This window comes from Numida meleagris, chromosome 6 (genome assembly GCF_002078875.1).
Source record: "Numida meleagris isolate 19003 breed g44 Domestic line chromosome 6, NumMel1.0, whole genome shotgun sequence".
Classification (NCBI taxonomy): Eukaryota; Metazoa; Chordata; class Aves; order Galliformes; family Numididae; genus Numida; species Numida meleagris.
The window spans coordinates 45,251,433-45,279,310 of record NC_034414.1 but is presented as its reverse complement, the minus strand read 5'-3'; the positions used below and the strand labels follow the sequence as shown (position 1 = coordinate 45,279,310).

The following is a 27,878-nucleotide window of genomic DNA, read 5'->3' as shown; positions in this document are numbered from 1 at the left end:
AAACATTCTGCCCAAGAAAAAAAAAAAAAAAAAAAAAAAAAAAAGAAAGAAAGAAATGTTTGTTGTTTTCCTAATTCCTTTATGGAGGGCTTGCTTACTGCTATCATCTATACGATGAATATCATCTCTGGTTAGAAACCGTATGAACTACTGAATGTGGGGATAGTTATTTTTCCCCTAAGCCACTGCTACCGCCATTTGGGATAGACTCTGGCCAGGCAGACATGCAATCAGCGTTCACTCCTAGCGTGCTGCATGAGGGAAAATGGGGTGGTGGGGAAGGAAAGACTGCCTCTGTCTGTAGAAACTTCATCCTCAACTTTTGCGTACGGGAAGAACAGCAGTCCCGCCAGGAGAAGCTCGGAAAATGCGGACACCCGCAACACCGAGCCTGCCTGCCTTCGGCAAACCCGTGTTCCCGCCGCCATTTTGGGATCTCGGGCGGGCGGACTACACCTCCCAGCATGCCCGGCGCCGCAGCGCCATCTTGCTCCGCCGCTCCGCGGGGCGCTTTGGGCAGGTACTACGGGCGACGAGCTGGGACATGGCCTTGTTCCCAGCTTTCGCCGATGCCCCAGAGCCCGGGGAGCTCCCAGCCGGCAGCAGCGAGGGCTCCAGGAAAGGTAAAGTCATGCGGAATTCTATTCCTCCCAGCAGCGCGCCGCGGCCCGGCCCGGCCCGGCCTTGCTGAGCCCTTCCGCTTTTACAGGGAGCTTCCTGCGCCATGCCGGCCGGTCCCGTGCGCCCCGCAGCAACAGCAGTTTGCTTGTAGGGTCCACGGAGAGCTGAAAGCGCAACCGAGGCCGAGAGCGCTCCGTGAGGGCTGCTTTATAGGGAGGAGCCTCCCTCGCCCTTGGCTCCTCCCTCGCCTGCCGCGTGCAGGTCGTGTGCGTGTGCTCCGTTGGCGGTGCTGGTACATAGCAGCTGTCCTCTGTGCTCTCCCAAGGAAAGCTCCGACAGAAAGCTTACTGTTTGCATCAGGTTGAATAAAGTCATCGTGCTTCTGAATAAAGTTACTTTTTGAGATGGAAATTTTGAGAGAATCCGAAATAGGGACGTCGCCGCCAAAATGGTGCTGGCCTCTCATTGGTAGTTCTCCAGTGTGCTGTGGGTGTGCTCGGTTTGATCCCAGCTGTTCCTGGTAGTGCTGCGGGCATGGCTGTAGAAATGCCCATCTTTGGAAGGTGTATGCACATCAGCTTTGTATGTGGTAGAGAAGGTGTGGTTTGTTTTATGCAGCAAATGAATGTTTTTTCCCCCTCTAGCCTGGATAGCTTAAAAAAAGAATACTTACAGTGTTATCTCAAATTCCTTAGTCACATTCTTAGCTGCAAAGGATCATTTTTGGAAGATTATTACTGAAATGATGATACAGTTTGTATTTCTGACTGCCATGGTTGCTGTCTAGTAAGTTATGCTTCTATAAAATGAGTAAAGAGCTCTATATGGTGAAGGGGAAGCTCAAAGACAATTGTCTGGGGTAGATTTCTTATACACTTGGTCCAGTCATCACGGTGAGTTTGTAATGCTTTTAGGAATACAGGCTGGGTTAGATTCTTGCCAGATCCTTACCACTTCCACGTTTCCCTGATGGTGTTGCAGCTGTTGGTACTGCAGTCTCTGCCAGTACAGAGATGCGTTAGCCGTGCTGGGGAGCCTTTCTGGTAATTACACTTAGCGTAGGGAACAGAGGACTGAACAAGATCCCAAATTATAGCTTCTAGGAACAGAGGAGCTGCTGTGCCAAGCAGAGGTGCAGTGAGATTTCTCTAATAGTGAGGTCTCTGCTTAAATTTTAAAACTCTGATAATAGAGCCCTTTAAGATTTGTCACTCAGAATGTGTCACCACAGACTGCCTGACCAGAAGATCAAGTTACACAGGAAAAGATGTTGAGACTTAGTTTCAGGTCTAGTTTTCATTTTTTTTTTTTCATTGTTTATGAGTTATATTTTGGTCTATCTGATGTTTTTCGTATAACTACTGACATAACTTTAAGGACCATCATTTGTTCATTTTATGTTTTAGCCACTTTTGTACTTGGTTTTCAAGTATCACATTTCAGTATAAGTTATAAAAATTAAGTATTAACTCAGAACCACATTTATGGTGGCATATATATCAAATTTCACACGTTCAGCTTGTGAGAACTTGAGAACTTGATGGGCAACTTCAGTATCTCTGATAGATGGCTCTGTTTCCTCAGAGCTGATATGAAGCCAAAGTCCATCATGATACAGAGATCACTGAGTACGTGGCTTTTAACGTGATACATTCAGGACTGCTTAGTCATTTTATCATAAAAGCTGAGATAGTAATGTAAACATTCTTGCCCTGTTTTGTTCTTCTGACCTCTGTCTGACATTGTTACAAACTTTCATAACCCATTTATATAAATCTAAGTGCTCTCTGAAACAGAAGTGTGGCTGTACATTCATCCTGTCCTGCTAGATGGCTGAATTGCAGCCACTTCTAGAGTTCAAAGTAATTTTGTATATGTTTTCTTACAATTATATTGTCAAGATTAATTAGTTTTCAGTAAAGGCTTGATTACAAATGTATCAGTAGCTGTACTGAACAGAGCAGTGGTAATAATTAACCCCACCAACAGTAGTAAGTATAATGCACAGCATTATTTACAATCCAAAATATTTTATGGTTAAGATGCCGCAGTGATTTTTGCCGAAAGCAGACTTTCAGCATTCTGAAAGGCAGCAAAAGGTCTTTGCACAACTCTGTAACTCTTAAAAATTGTCTCTGTAGACATGCACTGTAATTGTTACTATTTTTAATTATTTTTGGGAAGGTATGAAAAATGCCATTGGATTGCTTCTAGAGGAATAACAAGTGCATGCATATTATCACAAAGTATGTCTTTTGTTATGTTCTCTCAGGACATAGGTCTGTTTGTGAGAATACTAAGCTTTTTCAACAGCTGACAAGCAAAACCATTGAGATGGTAGGATTTAAAGTTTGGAATCCATTTTGATGCTTGAAATGTTTGTATCCAGCTAACTGATTCACTGGAGAGATTTACAAGGATGTTGGGGCTTGCATGTAGTGTAATGGAAAAAATGGTTCAGTTCTTTCCAGAGTATTAGGTCAGTTTGATTAAATTGTTCAGAAAACACTGTAGTTGGAGAATTCTAACCATTTTCCTGATGTGTCTGCAGAGACATTTTGACTGTGCTACAGGGGCTTATGCCTGCAGTGTGATTCTTCAGTTTTTAAAAAATGCAGCTTGATCTCATCTGTTCAGGTAGAATGAAGCTACAGGCAGTCAGGGAATTGATGCTTATGACCCCATTTCTCAAGGTGAGCTTTCTGTAAGGCACCGAAAGGCTCATTTGACCTATCAACATAAATGTTATTCTGCTTATGCTCACTGCTGTAAGCATATTGCACCGAGTTTAGGGAGTGACTTCACATCAGTAAGGGAGTAACAGATATTCACAGGTAATGCTAAGTCAAAATAACAGAAGTTTGTTAATAACACTTACTGATGATAGTAGATGTTATTTTGCTATATTTAATGCAGATTTCCTAGGGAAATGAATCTCACGTTTGCTGTCTGCTGGCTTGCTCCCTCAGTATCTCTCTTCTTCCCCTCAAGAGTTTTAACCCTTTCAGTAAAGTTCATTGTGAGTGGGAGTGAAAAGTGGCAAAACCAGAGATCGACAAAAATCTACACTTGCTTAGAAAAGAGAAATCTGTGTAAGTGCCACTGCTGCAAGAGAGGCTGTAACATGAATTAAGCTGCTTGGCAATGGTCATACACGCACTGGCCAACTAATAAACATCTGGTACAGTGCAGGCTGCCTGCTGCCCAGGCAATAGTGAAGCGATGTGGGGAAGTAGAAGGGTCTGGACAACCCAGGTAATTCCTGAAGCTGTGGCAGCAGTGAGCAGTGTAAAGGATGTAGGATACAGCTCAGAAATCCAGGGTTCATTCTTTTGCAAGCTGCAAGATTAATTTGCTGACTTTCGAGGGAGGAGGAAAAGTGGGAGTTTTGCCAACTCACTCTTCATGTAAGAATGTGGTTCCTGTCAGCCTTCTAAACAGAGAAGTGTAAAGATAGGATTCCACTCTTCTGACAGATCAGGTATAGGTGCTGCTGGGACGGGCTTGTAGCCTTCAAGAGTGTGTTGTGCCTCGGCAAACTTTATATGGTTGATCAGCCCCAGGTTTTATTGTTTCTTTTAAAGCAGCTGAAGCTTTACTACTTTCCTGATTAAACTGATAAAATGAACAGTGATTTAACAAATTATGCAACTGAAGAAAGATATATATCAGTGGGTTGTGGGTTTTTTGTTGTTGTTGTTGATGTGTTAGTTTTTAAGACCGACGCTCTTAGTGCTGCTAAGGACCTGTATCTCCATTTGAAAATTATTTGTAACCATAATGCCTTAACTCTCAATGTTATAAAAGTACACAGACATTTTTTTCCTTGTTTGGGCATTCTGCATCTAATATGTTCATATGGTCAAGTAATATTGAAAAATGCATTACCTGCATTAATTTTTGGAGGGCCAGATACTATGTTTTTGAAATTGATGAAAAACCTGTTTTGTGATGTAGAACATGTTTAAGATCTTGACGTCTTTTAACATGTCATAGACTTTTTTCCTAGTGATCCGGATACTGTGAGTCTTGAATTCTGGATCTCATCCCAACAGTTCTGTATGCTTAAAAGAAATTATTTAACTTCATTTTGCTTTGGCTTACCTTTTTTCCCTGACAAGCTTAAGCCAGTGTTTTATTAAGTGTCATGAGTATCGGTATTAATATACTTCAAGTGGTTTCGAACCATAATACTTCATTCAAATCCGTACAGAACTATATTACAATAAATTAATTCCTGCCAAAATAAATAACACTAGTAAATGACTTATTACATATTGGAAAGGGAAACAGCAGTTTATCAAATGCTGCAGAGAATATTTTCTTGCCTGGAGTACATTATTAAAGATCCAGCCAGTGACAAATTACATATGTTCTGAATGTCTTTGAAAGAGACATAATGATTTTGAGGAGATCAGTCTGGCTAATGAGTTACATTTTTGTAGTCATACGCCTTTACACCGGTGACTTCCAACCAGTCATTTTTCCTGTTTTGTTGGGTGGATCTGGGTGATACTATGCAAATCTAAACAGCGATGGATTCTTTTTAAAGGAATTGGACTTATCCTTTATTTCTGTAAGTAAATAAAAGGCCTTATGTACATATTAGTTATACTTAATTAAATCTGGAGTGCTCTGGGCTGATTTATCTTCTCTGAATTTGTCTGTGTAAGGAACACCAGAGTGTGACCAGTGGAAAAATATTGTAGGGCTGCAGTTTGTTCCCGCATTCCTTTACACTGCTTCTTCAGTACCAACATGAGCAGAAATAATTGAATGTATGGAAGATAGTAATTTTTAAAATCAACGTTATGTTTAATTAATATACTCGAGATATCTCATGTGCAAGGCAGCACTCTGCTGTGCGACAGTTACTGAATTATCTCAATTGGAGATGTAGTTTTCAGATGTTAGAATTTTAGTCCTGTGTGTTTCATGTATGGAACGGTTGTGGAATTTCCTTGGAGGGAAATAAAAAAAGAAAGCTTCTCGTTCTGATTTGCAACAAAGCATGGCAATATTTGCCTCAGGTGTGGTGATTCCAGTTGCCAGGTAGAAGGACGCAATCACATTAGACTGAGTTCTTGTCATTCAGTCCAACCTGTTAGGTTTCGGTGTGCTGAGAACAACGGTGCTGTGCAGGGGGTTGCATCGGACTGGGAAGTGCGGCTGTGTCCCGGCTCCCCAGCACGGAGGTTCAGCATGACCTGGGAGGCAGCGCTCCCCAGGGTGCTGCCGTGCGGCTGGGCCCAGCTCCTGGGCAATGAGGATGGAGCTCAGCTCGATTATAGGGACTTGAGAGTTCATCTTAGGTTAGCAAGCTGCTCTGTAGCCTGCTCCATTTTAAAGCCTTTTGTGGACAACAATTCAGAGACACGAGACAGGAGAAAGCATCTTGGTATGAAGAGATATTTCTGAAAGAAATACTTCTGAAGGAGGAGAGATGTATGGCTTGGCAGATAGTGAGTTAGTGCTATTTAAGGATTAGAGGTCAGTGTAGTCAAAAGCACAAAGACAAGAATGTGACAGGAAGAACACGGAGGCAAAAATGGCTGTAAAGAGCATGGAGATGAAATGCGTTTCTTTTGTTGTCCTCTCCCATGGAGCGGCACCATCGAGGCTGCTGTTAAACACTGTGCTTCTGCTAAATAGCATTCCTCATTTAATCTTAGCAAATTTCACGCGCTTAGAAATTTCCTTTATGAAAATGGTAATAGAATTTTTAATATCAGTAAAATTATGGCAAAAAACACACCTTCCACATCCTGTCAGCACCTTACCCGACGACTGAAATGGTTGAGGTCTAGATGCTGAATGCCAACTAAGGCATCCAAATAAACGTCAATTAGCCTTTTCTCACACAATTTCAAAGGGTAACGATATTACAGTGGTTAGAGAACTGAGAATCCACTGAAATGTTTTGATTTTGCATAAAACGTTTGAGTATTCTTATCAGTAATGGTTGTCCCTATCAGTACAATAGTGTTAAGTATATTTTCTGTACAGTGAGTGAAGTATATTTTGTAATTTTCTAAGTTTGTATATGTTGCATTACATTCATTAACAACACCTCTCAAGTAAAAATATCCTTTTCTATTTTTTTTCAAATTTACTCTCCAAGTTAGAATCTTTATCTGTTAAATGAGTATGGGAGAGATTTTTTTTTTTCCAAGTATATAGCGGTATATGAAATGTGCTATCTGCTTTCACTATGAACTTTTAAGTATTGTTACATGGCGTCTTTTTAAAAGTTTAGATTGATGTCACAAGAAGATTCCAGCTCCTAAACATTTTAGCTTGTTGAAACCTAGTGTTCTGCTAAATGGAAATCGGATGGGCTGCTTTCCAATGTGCTCAGCTATTCCTCATGACTTAGTGACATCTGCTGCAAATGTAGCTGTCTGTTGACTGGATTAACCCCCCGACTTTAAAAAAACACCACAAGTTAACTTGCACTGATCTCCTTTTTACCTGCAGAATTGGACTGGCTTAGTAACCCAAGCTTCTCTACAGAAGATGCCCTGTTATTGCATCAGCGCAGTACAGAAGCTGCAAATCTCACCCCTGAAAAATCACCACTAATAAGGTAGACTATACTTCAGTATCTCTTTAAATAGCCTCTTTCTTACGTCCTGCTTATCCTTTGTTATGTGAGACCAAAATCAGGAGCTTTTAGTGCCACTTTTCATTCCACTGTTCACTACTTTAAAAGTCCTGAGCTGACTCATATATAGAAGTATGAATAACTCTTCCATGTCCTTTAACTTAAAATAATGAGAAATTATACTTACATAATTACATTCCCATTTTCGTTTTCTCACAGCTACATTTAATTCTTTGTTATTTTGGCATGGAAAGGGGGCTGAGTGATGATTCTTCATTAGCTTCTGAATTTCCTGTGACCCTTGAAATAATGTAAAGATTAAGGATCATCATTGTGATTATTCTGTGAAAACCAGTTCAATCAACCATTTCACAGTCAAGTATAGGAATTATTTTACTTTTTAAGAACTAGTTAAAGATGTGAATTAATGAGATATGTAGTGTATCAGATTGTGCAGCTGTGTAGAGCGTGCTCATCGCTGAAGTGCCTGATTTTATTCTTTTACAAAAATGTGCTCTGCACACCATATTTGCTGAAGGACCGGTTGATTTCAGTACCTTTGCTAGAATAGTTGCTATACTTGACATATCTAGACTCTAACTAAAACCTAATAATTTACGGAATCCAGTTGCAGTTGCCAAGTATGAAAACTTAGTCATGTTTAATTTGATACGAGCTCTCGCATTTATGTTGACTGTTGGTGGGAATGAGACAGAATGTCTTTATTATAAGAATCGTAGTTGAATACATCTTTCCATATGCTTCTGCTTACATTTGCATGTGTTGTTTGAGGTAAATGCCATCACAGTTCTGTTTATCAGTCATGTATTCTATTTTTTTAATATATTTTCAGAATTCTAATGTCACAAAACTAAGGAATTTACAGATTACCCTTCAAATAGAATGATATAATAAACTCACCATGCTTAATTCACCTTTGCAAAATAATATGTCAAAAAAAATCCTGTTGCCTATTACTATCTGTTATTTACTGCAGATTTATTGTATTTCATTGTATGGCTTGCTGATAACTCTCTTCTCCAAAAGTACAGGCTGAATAAAGGTAAAGGGGAACATGATTATGAGCTTTCTTACAGTGATACCTCTTTACAGTTTTACTACTCAGATATCTAAGTATAGATAGATACATTTACTTGTTTCCACACAGGAGTCCTTCAAGATCAGATTTATCAGGGGAAAGTGATACAGATGAGAGTCTGAAAAAGTCAAGTAAGAAAAGGAAAAAGAAAAAGAAAAAGCATCACCACTATAAGACAAAAAAGAAATCCAAGGGGGGCTCCAGTAGCAGTGAATCAGACCTGGACACTAAGCGCATCAACGACAAAGCAGCAGCAAGGTACGTACTTACTAAAACTATACAAGATGGAAATTCATTGTATTTTTCACTTGTTTTTTTCTGCCTAATGAATGAGATTCTTGCCTCTGATGTTTGTTTTTTTTTCCCTGTGCTTTAAGTGATCAAACCTATGTTTGAAGCACCGGGAAAGGGCTGGGAACACTTGTTTAGTCATTTCTGAAATACTGTGACTAAAATATTCTGTGAAGTGCTGTTCTTTAAAACAAAACATGGTTGCAATGAAACATTTTGGAAGATGTTTGGAGACATATTTTGAGTATTTGTAAGCATCTTGAAAATTTTGAAAGCTTCTCAGGGCTTAAAACTCAGCCACTAAGTTACAAAGTTGTGTTGAATTCAGACTGGAAGTTCATAGTTTCCTGTAGTTCTCAGGCAGGTGGCAATTTCCACTTAAATTCTCTTATGTACGTAGGTTGCTCCAAAAGTAATGCCTCCTATTTATTAGTGGAAACTACAACAGATACAAAGAACATAAGAACGCTGTTTGATAGAGCAAACGGTCGGCTACAAAATGCTGTTTTTCAGCGTCTACTGCAATACCACCATTCTTTGATTCTATAATCCTCTTATAAGTTAACTCTTTTTCTTTATTGTAGCATCTTATTACGACAATTAAATTAGAAAAGTAATAAAGTATTGTTTTAAAATCATAATTTATCAAAAAATTGATTGGTGAAATCTGTTTATTACTTTTCAGTCCAGTTCTTGGAAATGCTAGAATTGTTTGTGTTCTGTTTTGATGGCCCTATTAGTGTATTTCTGCTTGTTTTTTTTCCCCTGCGTTTGACTGACTTTGCAATAAGGAATCAAGTACCATGATTTTGTGTACATTATGTTATTGTAAACTACAGAAATGCAATGCTTCTTGTTTTTGTAAATGCTGAATATGCACATGAATAATTTGAATATACTTCTTGTTTTTATCAGCCTAGATGATAAAACATCAAATCTTACCAGCAACCGCTTTGTTTGGCTTGATGATGTCCAGGCTTTCACAGCAGAAACTTTCAGAATAGACAAAAAATCAGACCCTGCAAACTGGGCCTACAAATCCCTGTATCGAGGGGATATTGCAAGGTACATAAGTCAGTTTGTATTGGTATTCAAACTGTCATGGAATCACCGCAAAGCTTGTTAAATTGAGACTGGTTGTGAAATGTTTGACAATTCAAATTTGTATGAAGATGAGAAAATACCTGAATAGCTTCTTTCAAAGTTTAACTTTGCGTTGGGTGGAAATATCTTAAAAGATGCCATGAAATAATGGTAATAAAGTACATTTTCATATTTTTATTAAGGATTCATTTTGTTGTAGACAATATTGTTCACCTATGTCCAAGATTGTCTACATGGATGGCTTAAAGTGATAGGAGGAAAAAATAGTTTTTCTTCTGCAAGCATGACAGATAGTGTTGAACTGAGAGGAAGCTTAGAATGATAATAAATGTCCTGATGGCACTGCAAAAATAATTAAATTGGAGCCTTAAATAAGAAAAAAGTTGCCAAGTTCTTACACTTTTGAAGCTCTATGCAAGCGTTGAGTCAATTTGAATTTATGTACTTTTTTCCTGTTTTCTTTCAAAAATGAGTTATTTTTTTCTAGTGAGTCTTTTAGAAGATGTTTAATTGTATTTTTCCTTCTAAGATACAAAAGGAGAGGAGAGTCCTGTCTTGGCATAGATGCAAAGAAACAGTGTATTGCTTGGGACAGTCCAACATCAGGAAGGAAGCAATTGCAGAGGCGACCTGAGCGCTACTTCTCGAAGAACAACGTGAAGACACTGAACACAGATGGGATTCCTGTTTGCAGTAAAAGTTCTCCATCTGACCCAACTGCCTTTATACCAGTTTTCCAAGTGGAAACCAGTGATCCTTCTGACACAACAGAGGTAAATCCTCTTGGGATTTATGACGCATCAACTACAGAGTGGCTACAAGGAAAAGGGTACAAAGGTGAAGAACATGAGCCTGTAAATACGCAGCAGACGTTTCAAGAGCCTGGGATAAATGTTAACCCCATTCTAATGACAAAAGTGGAAGAACATAATAAGAAAGTCAGAGAAAACCCAAGAGATATTCAGGCTTGGATGGAATTTGTTTCGTTTCAGGTATGTATGTTGATAGATTGCTTATTTCAGAGTAATAAGAACACAAACATTATATTTCATTTTCCTTTATTTAGGACTATGAATCTTCTACTTAGAATGAGTTGTTAATTCATTTTCACAAGTGTCAGCATGTGTCTTCTCATGATGATTCTTCCTAATTTTGTCGTGATCTTTGTTTTGTTTAAAGGATGAATTAATGAGAGGACCTAGCCCTTATGCCAGTATGGGAGAGCAGGAAGTAAGAAGAAAATCACTGAAGTTAATCCTAGAGAAGAAACTAGCTATTTTAGAGAGGGCAATTGAAAGCAATCCAAGTAACGTTGATCTGAAACTCTCCAGGCTGAACGTTTGCACAGAATTCTGGGAACCACCAGCTGTGATCAAGGAATGGCAGAAGCTAATTTTCATACATCCCAATAATCCAGAGCTGTGGAAGAAATATCTTCTGTTCTGTCAAAGTCAGTTCAGTACCTTTTCTGTTTCAAAAATCAATAGCCTCTATGGAAAATGTTTGACTACCTTGGCAGCTGTACAGGATGGCAGCATGGTATCACATCCTCCACTGCCTGGCACAGAAGAAGCTATGCTTGGTAAGGTTCCTTCTCTCTGTTTCCAGTTACGGTTGGAAAGGTCTTCATAGGAGTTAACTACATTCCCTAGATTAATAGATTTTCTTATCTATTTTGGTAATTTTTTTTCCTCTTCAAAATCTTGAGTTCTTAGCTGAGAATTAAAGCAGATATTCCACCCAAATATGGATGTAGCAGATGCTTCCTTTCCCTGAAGAATTTGCAATATAACATCCAGAAAAGTCTGATGCGCTGAGTGGTTTATAGTACAAATTTGAAAGGCTGAAGAAATGCAGTCAACAGGCAAGAGATGCGCTTTTATCTTTAAAACGTGTAAAAAAGAAAAAAAGAAAAAAGTAGAAGCTTGGCTTGTGAAAGAAACAGTTCCTTTTGTTCAAAAGGTTTTTCATTAATTACTTTAGTACAGAAAACAGAAGGCTAATAAGAATTTTTCTTGAGAGTCCCAATTAGTAGATTCAGAATCCTGAGCTGTAATACCATATGATCGTGCCTTTTGTATTTATTATACGTGTTTATCTACAAGTTGAAGTTTATTATATAATTATCCCAGGAAGGAAAGTTAGTCAGATTGTTAGGATGCTGGACTGGATCCAGGGAAGAAGCAGGTTCTGCTCAGTTCTGGCACAGCCTTTACATTTATTCGGAGCCAAATGAAAGTAACATATCCCATTTCAATTATGCTTCTCTACCTCAAAGGGTCATTGTGATCATTAATCTATGAATGCGCTGAGGGCGGGAAAGAATAGTGTCACCACGAATCTGGATTTATTTGTCTACTGTGACGTAGTCCATGCTTCTTCATCCATGGCATAGTTCAAGAAATCTCTATTTTTGTCCAAATCCTGTAACTGCTGTTTGAGAAATGATGCTGTTACACAGCATCCAGTCTGGGATTTTAAGACTGAGATGCTGGGTTACAAACTATTTTCAATTTCAGATCTCTTATGGTCTTCTTCTGATTCATCTTAGATCAAGCACTGGAAAATGTGCTGTAAAGGAAAAGTCCTGTGTTGGCAGGTGGTTGTTGTATGGCTGTTGTACTGCCAGTATTTTCTAGTTGGTCTGACTGTCTCTGATTTCTAACATTTCAGTCACTTTGTATGCCAATTGCAATGCCTGTTTCTCAGGACAAATGTTTTATTCAGCCTTCTGTATTTTTCAAACAGAATGGTTTTTCCTTCATTTTTTCCCTGTGCAGAACATATGTGACGTGATAATTGCTATGAGAAACTTTTTTTTGTATTGTCTCTCTAACTAATTGAATAATTTTATGTTGATTGACCTTTTTCGGAAAACTTGTTTATTGACGTGTCTACCTTTATAGTTAGTTTGAAAAGAAAATCAACTTGTGTTTCTGTTCATTCTTAATTCCTACTTACGTATTAACACCGTAGTGATTTCTTTACAAGCACTGTTGAGGACTTCTTTTTTCCCCTTTTTGTTTTTTTTCTGGTTTCCTTTGTCTTCCTGGATTTCTTACTTCCCTCTCCCCACTGCACCTTGGAATTCAAATAATAGGAGCGGAGAAACTTCCAGTGTGGAATTTTCTTGGTCTGACAGATGCTTTGGTTCTCTGTTTGCTTGTTTTAGTACCTCACCTATGCAATTCGTGAGCTGACAGTATACTTATTAGGAAAATCACAATTTTATTTATTTATAGTTAACATAAATGTACTAAGAATTTTGCAAATTAGTTATGAGAGGAAACAGCACTGTGGATGTACGGTAGGCCTCTATCTTCAACCTTTGACCTTTGATAATGATAAAATGTAGGAGCTGATTTTAAATAGTGTTGGACTGTGCCATCTAGTGTGCAGTTCAGTGCGGTGCATAGGACTATACTAGGAAATAATTTTTTAAAAACATTAAGAAAGTAGGTAAGCTTTATTTTAAAATTATAGGCCGGGTTTCAAAATATTTGATATAATTTGTTACATTTTAAATTTACTAGGATCTGTTAATGTAAAGCAAGTGAAAATAAGCATTCTCAGGTTTTGCTGTGGGAAGGTAGTCCTACTTTTAAAATTGTTTGTACGGGTTGGGCAGAAACATCTGCATCTTTCAGGTTCATCCGCAGAAGTGTCTTAACATCGTGGACTGAATTTAATACCTATTCATGACGTCTTCAGCATTTATCACCAAAAAAATGCTAATCTTTGTTTTTCTTCAAATATGTTTTTCTTTTTTTATGGAGCAGAAAATCTTAGGTTATCATTTATTTTTGGCTTCAGTTTGGCTGTAAGTCCTGATGAGATGATCTCTTCAATCAGAAAATTTTAATCAAAGTTCATTAGCTGGGAAACAACGATTTTTTTTTCAGTGGCAACCGGATACCAGAATTGATAGGAAAATTGTCTAAACTGGTTAAAATACTTTGGAGGATTTGTTAGGTGCAAACACACACTTCTTGTTGTTTAAATACCTTCAGGAATCTCTTTAAGTCTTTCTTCATTATCAGAAACTGATGGCTTTGCAGGAAAATGTATTTGAATGCCTGCTCTGTATGTTTTACTTGAATTCTAATTCTTATGTGCATGCATCTGATGTAAATCTGAATATAAGACAAAAGGGGTAAGACGTTTGCCACTTCTCAATATAAATAGCTAAAAGAATCAGAATCAGTTATATTAACCTACATTGTTACGTGTGTATCAAGACATGAAATGGAGAGGTGTTGAAACTGCTCAGGCCACAACAGTTTTGACGTGCGTTGATGCCAGTTATTCCCATCTTCTGGATTTTGATATCGTTCCAGAACAGCTATGCCGCACAGCACTTCATTTGTGTTTTTGTGTATTTGTGGGCTGTAATAAAATACTTCACAACAAAGTCTCTTTGAAATATTAACACTTCATCTCCTTTACTTCACAGCTATATTTATTCAGCAGTGCCACTTTCTGAGACAAGCTGGCCATTCTGAGAAGGCGGTGTCTTTGTTTCAGGCTCTGATTGACTTCACCTTCTTTAAACCTGACAGTGTAAAAGATCTGCCAACAAAGGGACAGGTAGCAATTTCCATTTAAATGAGTTTATGTCCTTGTGTGTTACAGAGAATGCTGTGGCAGAAAAATATTGATGAAATTTAAGGACGTAGGGAAAATATTTTGAATCACAACTTACTTTGTGGTTCTTCAAGGCGGCGCCTGCATTGGAAAAATGCTTGTGGGTCCTCAGGAACTGTGTGCTAAATTGATGCTTCCACTCTATGTAATGGAAGTGAAATAACCAGTCATTTCTTGTCCTCTTTCTTACTAATAAAGATGGAGAAAACTCAGCTGGCTGACCAGAGTCTGGGAAGTTTGTGTGTTTCCTGCTTTTCCCCAAAGTAGCTGTTGTTGTTTTGTTACTATTGTTGATGGAGAAAGCTGATAGGACCTATGAATTAGAGCCTTCTGCTCTAGACAGTTCTTGCAGCCTGTTCTTACGTTCTCCTTTATATGTTCTCAGTAATTCTTTGACATTTACGTTAGGAACATCTTCGTGCTTTAAAGTATCTTTTAGTTGTCCCATGTCCATTCAGCATATCCTATGTAAGTATTACATCACTTTTTCTCTTGATTTGCTCAGGAGACTGTCAGGCACAGGCCCCAGTAACAGTCAGCTAATATTCAGAGAGTGGGCCATTGCCAGCGTAGCGTCATCCTGCTGAATTGCTGGCAGCTACTTTCTTTTTAACAAGTGGTGGAAAGGGGCACCAGCTGGGCAGTTAGCCTGCTCTAAGTGACAAAAAATGGGTAAAAATAAAAGAAATCCTTTTACTACCCCACATTCTCCAGCATCTGCTACTTAGCCACCATTTTTTTGCTCTCTAAATTAACACCGTTGCCTGCCAGTGAAGCGATCTTGGAGTTTAGATAATACCAATGTCTTCTTCAAGTGCCAAAAGTTTAGACTTCTGTTATTGTGCAGGGTGGTAGATCTGGTATAGTTAAACAAAAAAAGTGAGTTGCACTTCCAATCTTAAAAAAATGGTACGATTATTTGTAGTGTGCAAAAAGTCATAAGAACGCAGGATGGAAATGAACCCAAATAGGCAGGACAGTGTCTAGCCTGGGAAGTGCAATTATTGTAAATAAAAAAATGCCAGCTTTACAGTTGGTGGAACATTAATTCTGCCCTCTTAGAAACATTATGACTCAGTCTTTAATTAGTTATCTCCGTACTGTTTCCGCAATTCACTTTCTCACTTGGTGCAAAGAATAAATCCATAAGGAGCAGAAATTAGATTTTTTGCAGTTGCTGTAAACCCTGCATTTTCTGATATGTTGATGCTTACTTTTTCTTAGAGTAAATTTTGTGGTTAATATTTGTAGTTGAGTCCCATGTCAATGTCTGTTCCAAGGTTTGGTACACAACAGAAGCAAGTAATAGAAGAGATGGTCGTTAGAGCTACGTATACAGAAATCAGGGTAGGAGTTGAATCTAAAGAAGATAGATTGCATACACACATTGACAAAATCAGGACTAGAACCATGGACTTCTGACTCACTGAAAAATGCCCTGAGATTGTTGATCATCTTGAAACCTGAGAGATGAGAGCTTAGCTGATCTTTTCCTCTTGACCTCAGTCTACTAATATTTATGTCTGACTGTAGCATTTTGATTTGACCGTAGCAGTATGGTTGTCTGAATCATCACTCCATTAACCAAACTCTTCACGGAGCCAAAGAAGATGGGAAGAGGGAAAATTTGGGTTCAGAAAGCCCCATCTTGGGGACTTCAGATCCTTATCCGCGAAGAATCTGTGTGGGGTATTTGTCAAAAAAAAGTCTTCTGCTTTCTGTAAAGCTTAATACATTTTCGCAATGATCGTTATGTTAATGAGACAGCTGATGATGGCTGTGCTGTACCACATGCGTAACCAAAGTATGTGAGTTGCTGCAGATTGTCAAGCAGCATCTAACAAAATCTTTAGATACAACTAAAGTCGATCCAGTCAGTGTCTGTACAATAGCAAAAATTATTTTTCTAAATATGTTCTGTTCTTGTTCCCCCTGCCCGAAAATAACAGGTGGAATTCTTTGAACCCTTTTGGGATAGTGGAGAACCACGAATTGGAGAAAAAGGAGCAAGAGGCTGGAGAGCATGGATGCACCAACAAGAAAAGGGTGGCTGGATTGCTGTCGACAATCCTGGTATGCCCATGTCAATATGTGTAGTTGTATGTCCACGTGTTCTTCTAAATAGTTCATTTAGAATGATGCAAACTATTTCTTCTCGTGTTTTTGTATAGAAGCATTAGCAAGCTCAAGGTGAACTATATCGCACTTCATGAGGCAAAACATGTGGTTGAGTGTTTCATGTCCCATATTGTTTATGGAATGCTGTTGCCCTTCCTAGGGCAGAGAACTGAGCGGGAGGGGATGGGATATCCTGCACTCTGTTCTGAAAGGCGTGACTACTTGGTGCAGACCTGTGCCCATTTAAAGTGGCAGGAAGCTACTTCCCCGAGGATTCTTTTATCACATTGATAGAGCAAGTAGGATTATACTATTTAGATGACAGTTGCCTATACGTTTCCTGGTTTAATTATCTTGTTTGTAGGAGCGTATGCCTGAAGAGTTCTGTTTCTTACAGTAAATAATACAGTAGCAATAAAAGGAAAACGCTGCCTTTCTCTGTGTGACACAGAGAATAAAGGAATTGCTTCTTCATCTGACTGGAGCACTTCTGGGACAGAGAACATGCAGAAGTGAAAGTTGCTGTCTCAACAAGGGATGCAAAAAACGCCTCCTTGCTGCTTCGTCCCACCCTGTCCTGTCACCTACAGTGCTTCCCTTAATGTCAAGGATTATTTCTTAAACAGATACATTTTTTTCTTAACGTACAAGTGCTTATCAGTTACAGCACAGAATTAATGTATTGCTGTCACAGAAAAAATAATAACATCTAATTGTCTAAGATCATCATAAAAGTAGGGTGTGGTTAAACACTTATTTTTGTATCTGTTTGACCGCATTGGTTGTTCCTATTGCATGTTGCTTAAAATTTTGAAAATACTAGATATTTTAAAGCAACATTGCCAATTGTAGTTTTTAATATTTGAGGTCAACATAATATTTTTTACTTACAGCATTTTTCTCAGAATGTTTTTTGCACGTGAATATTCATAAAACACATTTGAGATGGCACACTCAGGTATGAAGTGAAGAACCTAAATTGCATGAAAATATAGCTCTTGGCTCTTGCTTGTAAACTGCTGTTTGTCAAGCGTTCCACAGCCTGTTGGTATTTTACTTTATTCCCTATTAGAAAGTTTGAGTGCTGACATTGATTCACTGGGTCAAATAGTTTGGAAACTCTTACAGAATTGGCATCAAAACCCAGAACTATGATGTGAAAATGTTCAGCTCTGTCATATGCCTGGTTTATTAGCACTGTATTTGTTTACATTTTCAAAGTAGTTACACGGTACGTCAAGTCTGCTCTTTAGATTTGGTTAACATTTCTTTAATAATAGTGTGTTGTGGGGGGTGCCCTCAATTGTTTTCAGACGATGATGAAGAAGAAGACATAGATGAGGATGAAGAAATAAAAGATAAAACTCTCCCCAAGTGGCACATTTGGATGGATATTGAATATTCTCGTGAATCGAGACATTGGTTACCTTGGAGGCCAGACAAAACCAAAAATCAAGCGGAAGAAGACTGTGAAGATCCAGAAAGACAGGTCACTATAACAAAGCTAAACAAGGGGTGATTATAAAATTACCCTTGTATTTGGGTTCATTGCCAATGGATGTTTTTAAAGGAGTAATTCTTTTTTTCATTTGTTTGGAATTCAAAATTCACCTGAGGTTTGATGCTGACTCTGCTGATGTCCTTGCGGATGCTACAGTAAACTTTGGAAAGGGCTGTAGGCAAACAGTCTGTCTTTGCTGTTCTGTGATTTCTCTCATCTGTCACAGATAAGAAATGTCATGGATCTTGTGTTTAAAAAGATACCTGCACTAAATAAACAAAGGTTTTGTTGCCTGAAGTAAGCTTCAAGTCAGATAGTTGGAAATTTCTTCTTCTTGGGAGATGGGTCAAGTCAGACATCGATTTTCAAATAAAAATGTGTTAAACGGCCTAATCAATATCTTCTCTAGACTTCTATTGCATAAGGTTTCTGTAGAGATCTTTGATAATCCAGGACAAAGAAGTCTCTTGGTAGCACGTTTACCATCTGAGCGAAAGAATGCATTGCTTGTTTAACTCATCTGTTTTTAATTTGAATCAAATTCCTTACTATTTAATAGTAATTATAAATCTTTATTGGCTTCAAAAGCTTCTTTAGTTACTTAAGTTTAGGTTTGTTGATTTTTTCGATTGCAGAAGTTAGCTAAGTTTGTTTTGAATTTTTTTTTAGGTATTATTTGATGATCTTGGGCCATCTTTAATCCACCTTTCTAATCCAGACATTCAGCATCAATTAGTGTACTCATTTTTGCAATTCCTGGGAGTTCCATGTATAAGTAAACTCTTTCCTCCCAACCTCTATATCGCCATGGATGAAAATAGCGTCTTCGACAACGTGCTTTCTGATGAAAAGCCACTGACTTCTATTGATATGCCACTTTCTGGATTCAGCAGTATTGGTCACATGGACACGATGCTAAGGAGGAGACATCACATAGGCCACCGTAAAGATGGAGAGGAGTTCATACAGAATGTTTTTCATGTTCTATCCCCACTGTTTTCAGGAAAGGAAAAATCAAACCTTTCCATTTGTTGGTTACAGTATGAAATATCTAAGGTAAGGAGGAATCTGCATATAATTGCTTTTATGATGTGTAACTTTCTTGTGTGTTTATGTTCGAGTAAAATAAATACTGAGGAAAATTAAGTCTTACGGGACTGAGTATTCAAAGTAGTAAGTGCCAACTAAGAAAAGGAAAGGAAAGAAACAAACCCTGTTCTTCAGTCCGTGTTATATAGGTGCGTATTTTCATGGAATAAAATATTTTTTGCAGTCTAGACGTTAGTATATTGTTTTTTGCAGATAGACGTTAGTATATTGTCTCGTGCTATGTGATACTTCATGTGCTAGACAAGAATGGATGCAAGTTGTTTTTTACAAGGCAAGGCGTATGAGCCAGGTACTTTCATCAGTATTCTTCAAAGTGCATATTCCCCAGTACCATGGTATCATCACCTTATCAGGAAACCCACTACTTCCTGTACAAGTTACATTAGCAGCGTTATTGGAGGAAGTAACACGTTATCATTGAGCATGGATTTAGTTAAGTAAAACTGTTCAAATAGATGCCTACAGAAGTCAAGTTTGTCCTCCTATTGCTTGAGAAAGTTTAACATTGTGTTTAACTTACGGAGAAGTTCCCTATCTCTTACCCAAAGACTACCTAACCAGAAGGTCTCTAATGAAATATGCAGGCTTCTCCCCCAAACATATTTCTGCTGTGAAAGCTACTTGAAGGTTTACTTGTGCTGGTCATAAGCTGCATCTATCTGCATCTCTTATTTTGTTCTGAACTGCTGCAGGTTAGCAGCATCTTTTTTGACTATTTGGCCTTTTAAAGGAATGGCATTTGGTACTATTCAGTGTATGCAGTGCCAGGCATGAGAATGATAAGCCTGCATAATTTGGGTGAGTAGAAGGGAGCTGACGACACACAGCTCTGATAGCTTTACTCAGTAGCAACAGATCTGGCCAGTGGTGAAATGTGGAACAATATGAAATCAAAGACAGCAATGAAATAAAAAAAAATACTGTGAGGTTTGGCTGTTGTTTTTGTTTCCCTTCTCTCACCTCTCTCAAAACATGTTGCGTTTGTTCTCCCCTGCAGGTAGTTCAGTGTATCCAAACAAAAAAGAAGAAGAAGTTGAAAGCTCAAGGAAGGAAAAGTAAAAAATTGGCCAAGAATCTCCTTAAAGCACCTGACAACCGAAATGACCTTGCTCTGTGGAAACTCTACGCCTACCTGGAATGGCTGCTTGGTAACACTGACGATGCTAGGAAGGTGTTTGACACAGCCCTTTGCACAGCAGGGACGGGAGGACTGAAGAGCCCCCAGCTGTGCAGCCTTAGTCTGCTTTATGCTCAGCTGGAAGCAGAGCTACTGCAAAGTCTAGAAGGAGCTGTTACCTCACGCGCTGTTCATATACTGACCAAATTGGCTGAAAGCGGACCATACGTACCCTACAATGGACAAGTGTTATCCGTTAGCATCTTGAAAGCTCGTAAGACGTATGAGCATGCACTGCAAGATTATTTAAATAAAACACCCGTTGCTGATCAGGATCGGGCCAGTCATTCTAATCAACTGGTTAACTTAGTTGGCTGTTACACAGTGTTCCAGTATTTGACTGTTGGAATTGATGCTGCAGAATTAGTATGTGCGCAGGCTTTGGAAAAGCTTGAAGGTCTTCATCCACAGAACTGTGAAAATACTGCAGAGACTTCCAGCATTCAGCATTTTCCCACCGCTCTCGAGGCTGTCACGCTGCTGCGTGCAAACTTACTCAGATTCCACATGAAAATTAGCGTTTATCCTTTGAATCCTTTGCGAGAAGCACTAACAGAGGCTCTGAAACGGTTTCCTAGCAACCAGGCTCTATGGAGAGCATACATCCAGAGCCAGAGGAAGTCTCACAGTGCTAGCAAGGCACGAAGGTTTTTTGATGGTGTCACAAGGTCCACTAATTCTTTAGAGCCGTGGCTGTTTGCCATCCAAGCAGAGCAGATGAGAAAAAAACTTATGGAGAATGTCCAAAGGTAATATCTTGCAGCTCATTATGATGATGCTTTTCTTTTAACGCGCCTGATTGCTTTATAGAGGAGAGAAAATGCTATTATCATTCTCATTTTGCAGATGAGCAGCTGTGACTCGGGAGGGTTCTCTGTCCAAGGCTGGACGGTGAGACAGAATCCTGAACAGAGTTACAGGCCTAGATTACAGTCTCATGCCCTTTCTGCTGGATCAGATAGTGTATTGCTTGTGTTTGGTTGCTTGGCACTGACATCAAGATGGTGCACATCTTTAAGTAATTTTTAAATAACTCTCTCTGTTTAGATGGTCAAAGGAGACATAAGCTTAGAAATGGCTGCATTTCAGTACATCCAGCAAGAAGTACTGTAATACAGAGCTGCACCACAGCTTCTTGCTGATCTCACCACCCTACTTCACTTCTTTGTCACAGCACAGTTGTGGCAGATCTGTTTCCATAGTGAGTCCTTGAGAGTGCAGTTCTCATATGGGGCTGTTGCTAGGTAGAAGAGGCTGGAAATTTCCTGAATTTGCAGTGTGGCCTGGCTTCAGATGTTTTGCTCTTGGAAAAGGAAGAAAGGGTTGGAGTTGTGAGGAATAGAGGTGTGTGTTTATTCTTAAAGCTTGGTCTCCTTAACTTGCCTACCCATCGCTTGGAGGAACCTTTCTAGTGCTACCTATGTACCCCCAGTGTTGGCAGCTTGGTTCTTTGTTTCTGCCCATAGCAGCAGAGATTTCTAGGAAAATGTTATTTTGAAGCTTCACACAGCTGTAAGCTTCCAGTATTAGCACTTGATGAAACCACAGAATTGTCAGCATACTTTAAAACGACAGCGTGCTCACTTCATGCTTTGCCACAGTCTGGCAGCAGGCATGCACTCAGGATAGCGGCATTCCTGAGCTGTCAGTGATCCTAAATTTGTGATTAGAATTCTACAGCCACCCAATGTAAAAAGTAGGATTATAATTTGATTCACTGTTAATTACAGACTGACACTGTGGTGAGTTTTCATTATTGTTACTAGAAACTCATGTTAAGATCCCAGAATGATTATTTTCTCTGTGACATTTAGTTCTTTTCCAGATCATTCTCTGCTGGTATAGCTGTTCCCATAGATTACATTTCTATAGGGACGAGTTGGATGTTGCAAGAGTAGAGCTGACCTCCTCCAAAGAGACAGATGACCTCTGAGTCAAGGAAAATGCGCAGAGACAGAGGTGATACTGCCCTGAGTGCTGCAGGCTCCATCTTCCAATGCAAACATCAAAAATAAGGCAGTCTGTATGGGCTGTAGGTAGAAAGTAGTTCAGGGAAAAATATGCACCCTCTTTCGTTATGCCTGGAACACGTAGGATTTGAAACCGTAAAAAACAAAATGGTTTTCTATTTAGTCACTGTTGAGATTGAGAGCTGTAACCTAGGGCTTGATCCAAGACCTAAAATGGTCTCACAGAGGTGCCAGGGTCAACTTGAACAGGCATCAAAAGGCAGTTTGCTGACATGGGCTCAAATTTGGATTGCTGTGCCAAGTTTCAAATGATGCATCATCTTGAATGAGGACTAAGATAAGAGGTGTAAGATCAGATGATAGCAGATCATTGTTCTCAGAGACATTTTCTCCTCCATTTGAAGGAGTTTTTCTGTGAATACTGAAAAATTCTTTCATTTGCCTGCTTTTAATGAGTTTTCCTACTTAAGAAATCATTGATCAGATTAGCTGGTGCTACAAAAATGTTTTATAACATTCAGAGTTTGTAGCATAAAGTGAAAACTTCTGCCTACGGACAGCGTTAAGTGAGCAGAGGCAGTACCTTGATTTTTGCCCTCTTTCATCTGGATGTGGTCTTTAGCTTGTGTTTAAGTGACTGTGTTTTTCTTTTTTTTCCCTCTCTGTGTTCCAGGGCAGATGTTGGTGAAATATATTCCACTATTCCTGAAACTGGGTTAACAAATAGGATTATATCTCTATTTGAACATGCGATTCAGAGTGAAAACGGTACCCACTGTCCACTGCTGTGGAGAATGTATTTGAACTTCCTGGTAAGAAGGGAGTATCAGTTTTAATGTATTTACCATATCTGGAATTTCTCATGAGCACAGAATATATAATACTTTATGAAAAAAGGAATGCAAAGCAGGGCCTATATCATTTTCAAGGTGATACATTTTTGAATTGTAATGCTGCTTATTGTTTGCCTACATATTAAGGAAAATTTCATTCACATGGATTAAAAGGAGCGATAGCTTCTGACGGTGTGGTTTAATATAGGCACTAGCAATTTCTTGCCTTTCTGGGCAACCTGTGCCAGTGCTCAGGCACCTGCACGGTACAGAAGCGCTGCCTGGCATTCAGATGAAACCTCCTGTGTTCCAGTTTGTACCCACTGCCTCTTGTCCTGGCACTGGGCACCACTGAGAAGAACCTGCCTCAGTCCTCCTCGCACACTCCCTCCCGAGCCTGTTCTTTCCAAGCTGAACACTCCCAGCTCTCTCAGGCTCCCTCATGGGGAGGGATGTTCCAGTCTTTGTGGTCCTTCATTGGCCTCCCTTCAGCACGTCCACATCTCTTATGCTAGGAGCCCAGAGCTGGGCAAAGCACTCCAGCTGCGGCCTCGGCAGTGCCAAGCCAGCAGTTCAGCTGGGATTCAGCACAGCTGTAAGAGTAGGACTTCCAGTAAGTGAAATGCATTGCTATTCAGTAAAGGGAGAGCAGGACACCAGAACTAGTTTCTACAACCCGTATCAATAATATGAAAAAGAATTTCTGGATTTTAGGAACTGACAAGGAATCTGCTGTTTTTTAGCAGTAGTCAGAGCAAGAAAAAAAATGTGAGCTCATGACTAAAGAGCTCTTATTCTCCAAATGTCTCCACACATTTGCTGTATCTTTGGTATCTTGGAATTATTGCTTTTTTGCATTTGTCATAAAACCCCCCTTTGTAAGGTGTTTTTGAAAGCAGCCCAATTCAAAAGATTTCTTCAAGAGATTGTAAATACTTCTACCCGTAACTGGGATGACTGAAGTTAAGCAGACCGGGTCAGTATTCTGACCTCTGCTGCCTCTTTTTAAAGAAATAATAGGTGTGTTCTCCTTATAATGGTTGAGTGGATCAAGGGAGAAGTTTTAACTCCTTCCAGACACGTTAATTTAACTCACCTATTTTCATACGTAAGGGGATCCAACTGGAACAAGCTTATACCGAGTGAGAAGTGCACGTGTGTATCATCTCTTCGGTGCGCTAAAGGAAGGCATTATCAACTCTGTGGTACCAAAGATGCTCGTGTGATGGAGGCTTGGGGTGGTGATTTGCACTCTTGCCCACTGCAATATTGTTGTCAAGTTCAGCTGAAGTCAGCACTTGTGTCTGAAGTATTCAGCAGAGACTCTTCCTGCTGCTCTTTATTCTACCATTTGTCTCACAAGTAAAGCACTGAAACCCCCTTCAGATATCTCTGATTGCAGCGTGACCTATCCAGCTGTAGAGCTGTTACTGTGTGGAGCAGTAAGGGCTCCTCAGCAGAGGGACACTGAGCTTTACAGAAGCGGTTTCCTTGTCCAAAATACAGATGTTTTATTATTTCAGCTATTACTGCATTGAAATGTGAACATTTTTTTCCTCGTATAGGTTTCAGTCGGAAAAAAAGAAAAAAGTAAAGGACTGTTTTATAAAGCCATTCAGAACTGTCCTTGGGCAAAGGTAAGCACAGGAAAAAAAAAAGCCTATTACTACTCTAATTTTTGAAGTTGTATTTTCTTTTGAAGTATCAATTTAGTATTTATCATAATGAGCAGTATGCAAATGAAAGTAGACCTTTCTGAAGGAGAACTACTGTAAGATTTTCTGCAAAAAAGATACACATCTGGAGACAAACATAGTGGTCAGCACAGAAAGGTGCTGTATGAAATGAGGAGATAATTCCTGGCTGCGTGACCCAGAAGTTGCTGCGTCTTGCAAACCGTGTTTTATCATAAGCACAGAAGCATATAGGCAAGATAAAATGCATTTAACTAACAGTGAGAGAAGTTGCTCAGGAGCACCTGTAACTCCCCCAGTGGTGTCTGTATCTGCTGCAAACGATCCAGTACCTCCTGGTCAATACCTTCTGTTTAAACACAGTTACTCAGTAAGAGCTGAAAATGCTTGGTTAAACACCTACGTTGCTGTGAATGCAGAAGTATTGTTGTTTCTATTAATTTTAAGAAGCGTGTGATTCTTCTTCTGTCCTTGCTGCAGGGTTATTTGCATGTCTGCCTACTTCTCCTCTGCATGTTGCTCTGGCAGAAAGATGGCAGATGAAAGTTCTCATTCTCACATTGCCTTTCTAGGTACTCTATATGGACGCAGTGGAGTACTTCCCTGAGCAGCTGCAGGAGACGCTTGATCTCATGACTGAAAAAGAATTAAGAGTGCGGGTACCTATGGAAGAGCTGGATCTACTATTAGAGGTTTAAAAGAAGATAAGGATGAAGAAGATACAAAGCCAGTTCTAGAACTAACACTTAGAACTCTCTTTTCAAATAGGAACTCTGTTGGGACTTGAGTACTATGTACTTCCCCCCTCACCCAAGTTTTTATACCAATTGCTACTAAAATGGAGTTCTCCTAGCTGTGAGTATTCTGGGATCAAGTACCACACTTTGCCACAAAAACACATCCACTCACTGAAGCGTTGCTGATTTCCACGGGATACCCTCTTACAAACATAGGCTTGTTGAATGTTGCCCACATTTCTTGTTCTGTTGTTTGAAGTTACATTCCCTAGAGTTCAGCAGAGATTCAGTACATGCCGACTACGGCTTGGTGAGCAGCACGGGAACTAAACAACTGCTGTATGGGTACTCCACTCTCTTCCAGCTGGCAGACCTCAGTAATTTCCTTCAGCTTGGTATGCGCGTGTATATAAGTACCGAGTCACGCAGCAGTTACATCTGTTCATAAACAGCTGGTAAAAGCCAAGGCTTCTCTTCAACAGACACCTATTATGGACTTGTATTGGTATGTTTTGACAAATGACCACTTCAATATATTTATGAAATATATACCTTAATTTTTAAAATTGAAATGGAACTTGAGTTATTTTTTCTTAATTTGACTGTGAATGTAAAAATGAAATTACATCCACAGTGCATCTCAACGCAGCCCATTTTTAATCAAGATTGTGTAATTGATTACTCCTTATTGACCCAAATATAGGTAATCATCATGAGAGAAATAGAGGTCTGTTCTGTATTCAGTCCTCACCAAAGAAGGCAGAATAGTCAAAGCACGACCTTAACGACCAGCTTCTATTCCAAGAATCTTTAGGCAAGCTCATGGATAAGTAGTATGAAATATGGTAATGATTTAACAATATAACTATGCTATATTTTGTAAGACAGAATATATGAAAATATGTAAATGACTGCATTTAGCATCCCTTCTCTTGACATTCAAGTACTCAGAAGTTGGATATCATCTGAAACAGAGCACCTGCAGCTCCCGAGTGCCCCAAACTGCTTCAGAGCGTATTAGGACAAAAGCAACAACTGTCAGCGGGAGCCCTGAAACAGTCAGGGGCCGCTCAGTGGCTGAGATCCAGTAACATGGGAAACTGGCAAAGTCCTGCAGCCTCTACCTCGCTTTTGCCTGTAGCAGCATAGTGCGAGTGGCGTTAGCTGAGGCTGCAATTCATTTATGCATCTTTCTGAAAGTATTTTAAACATTGCAGGGAACATACAGAATTTTAAATGGTATCATAACACTTTGTAAGAGCCTTATAATATCCTGGTGATCGTAGATGATGTTGGTTTTGCTATAAATTAATCTTCATTAAAAAGTACGGGTTCTGCTTATGAAGAAGCAAAACTGCTTCTGAGAGGTTCTTTCTTAGCGATAGCAGGCACAGCATTCACAGACAGGGCAACAGTCACGTATGGAGAGCAGAAAGGAACTCACCCAGCTGCTGAAGAGGCTCTCTGGCCAGACAGCACTCTGCCACTGAAAGCAGCCAAAGTCCAAGAGATGTTCCCCCTTCCGTGGCTGGCCCTTGTCTGATTTCACCCTGGGTCCACCCCTTCTGGTCACATGGGGAGCACAGGTGCAAACAACTTGCCCGTGCTCCCTGAGCCAGCCACACCCCTTCACCAGGTGCTCAATCACCAGTTCAAGCCCTGACCTAACAGTGCCTGGAAAGTATGTTCTTTTTAAAATCCACGCTTCTTTCAGATGTGACGGAGCTCCCAAACTGGAGGTAGGAATTACTTTGTGCACCAGATCAAAAATTGTGGCTGTTTTGTTTGTTTCCGCTCTTCCATCAGAGCAGAATGCCACTGCCTCCGAAGGCCTGGGAAGGACACAAAGGCAGCGGTGAGAGGCAGCACGGGTGTGCTCCTGCATGCCTCTCCCTTCAGTCACCTTTTTCTTCCACGCATTCTCCCCCTCAGGGGTCCTTCCTCTCCTCAGCACAGCTTTTCCCAGTGCACTACTCATGCTGCTCACTCACTGAAGCCCCTGAAGTTAAGTTCTGCCTTCAATTCAGACCCTGCTATATTTTTTTATACGCAGAACATGCTGGCTTTATTACTTTAATCTTACTTTTTTCCTGCTTGAGTACAGAAATATTGGAGAAAGAGGCAGAAGTAAAATTCTGCTGCAAAAGTTAAGAATTGCACTGTTCAGACATATGCTTCTTCAGCTACTCTCGTGGCAGTCAGTGTACCAGAAAAGTTCTAGGTTTAGCACAGCACAGTGCAGCTTTCCTTCCCAGCTGCACCATCCTCTCCACAGTTATTGTTGCCAGCATTAACAACCACATCCCTCCCCACAAAAAAAAAAATAAAGCCTTGCTTACCACAAGTTATAAAGCCCCTGAGCTCCACAAGCAGTT

General features: G+C 39.7%; 1 protein-coding gene across 2 annotated transcripts; it reads left to right on the top strand.

Moving 5' to 3' along the window:
• Positions 236 to 26,075, top strand: NRDE2 (NRDE-2, necessary for RNA interference, domain containing). Of its 2 annotated transcripts, XM_021402341.1 has the most exons (14): positions 246 to 623; positions 7,099 to 7,207; positions 8,394 to 8,582; positions 9,531 to 9,680; positions 10,249 to 10,711; positions 10,899 to 11,301; positions 14,173 to 14,306; positions 16,313 to 16,436; positions 17,795 to 17,970; positions 18,652 to 19,038; positions 20,090 to 21,018; positions 22,913 to 23,051; positions 24,638 to 24,709; positions 25,339 to 26,075. In XM_021402341.1, the coding sequence occupies exons 1-14, from the start codon at positions 368 to 370 to the stop codon at positions 25,462 to 25,464; spliced, it is 3,657 nt and encodes a 1,218-aa protein (XP_021258016.1). In that variant the 5' UTR covers positions 246 to 367; the 3' UTR covers positions 25,465 to 26,075. The 2 variants fall into 2 exon arrangements, 1 of the variants encoding a protein (XP_021258016.1); XR_002440346.1 differs by lacking the exon at positions 25,339 to 26,075 and having other exon boundaries at positions 236 to 623; positions 22,918 to 23,051; positions 24,638 to 24,650.

Bases quoted from the DNA above. Each gene is read 5' to 3' on its own strand.
- NRDE2 (XM_021402341.1), top strand. From the start codon at position 368: ATGCGGACACCCGCAACACCGAGCCTGCCTGCCTTCGGCAAACCCGTG. The intron at 16,437-17,794 runs GTATGCCCATGT...AATTGTTTTCAG, and splicing joins GATTGCTGTCGACAATCCTG to ACGATGATGAAGAAGAAGAC. The intron at 19,039-20,089 runs GTAAGGAGGAAT...TCTCCCCTGCAG, and splicing joins TACAGTATGAAATATCTAAG to GTAGTTCAGTGTATCCAAAC.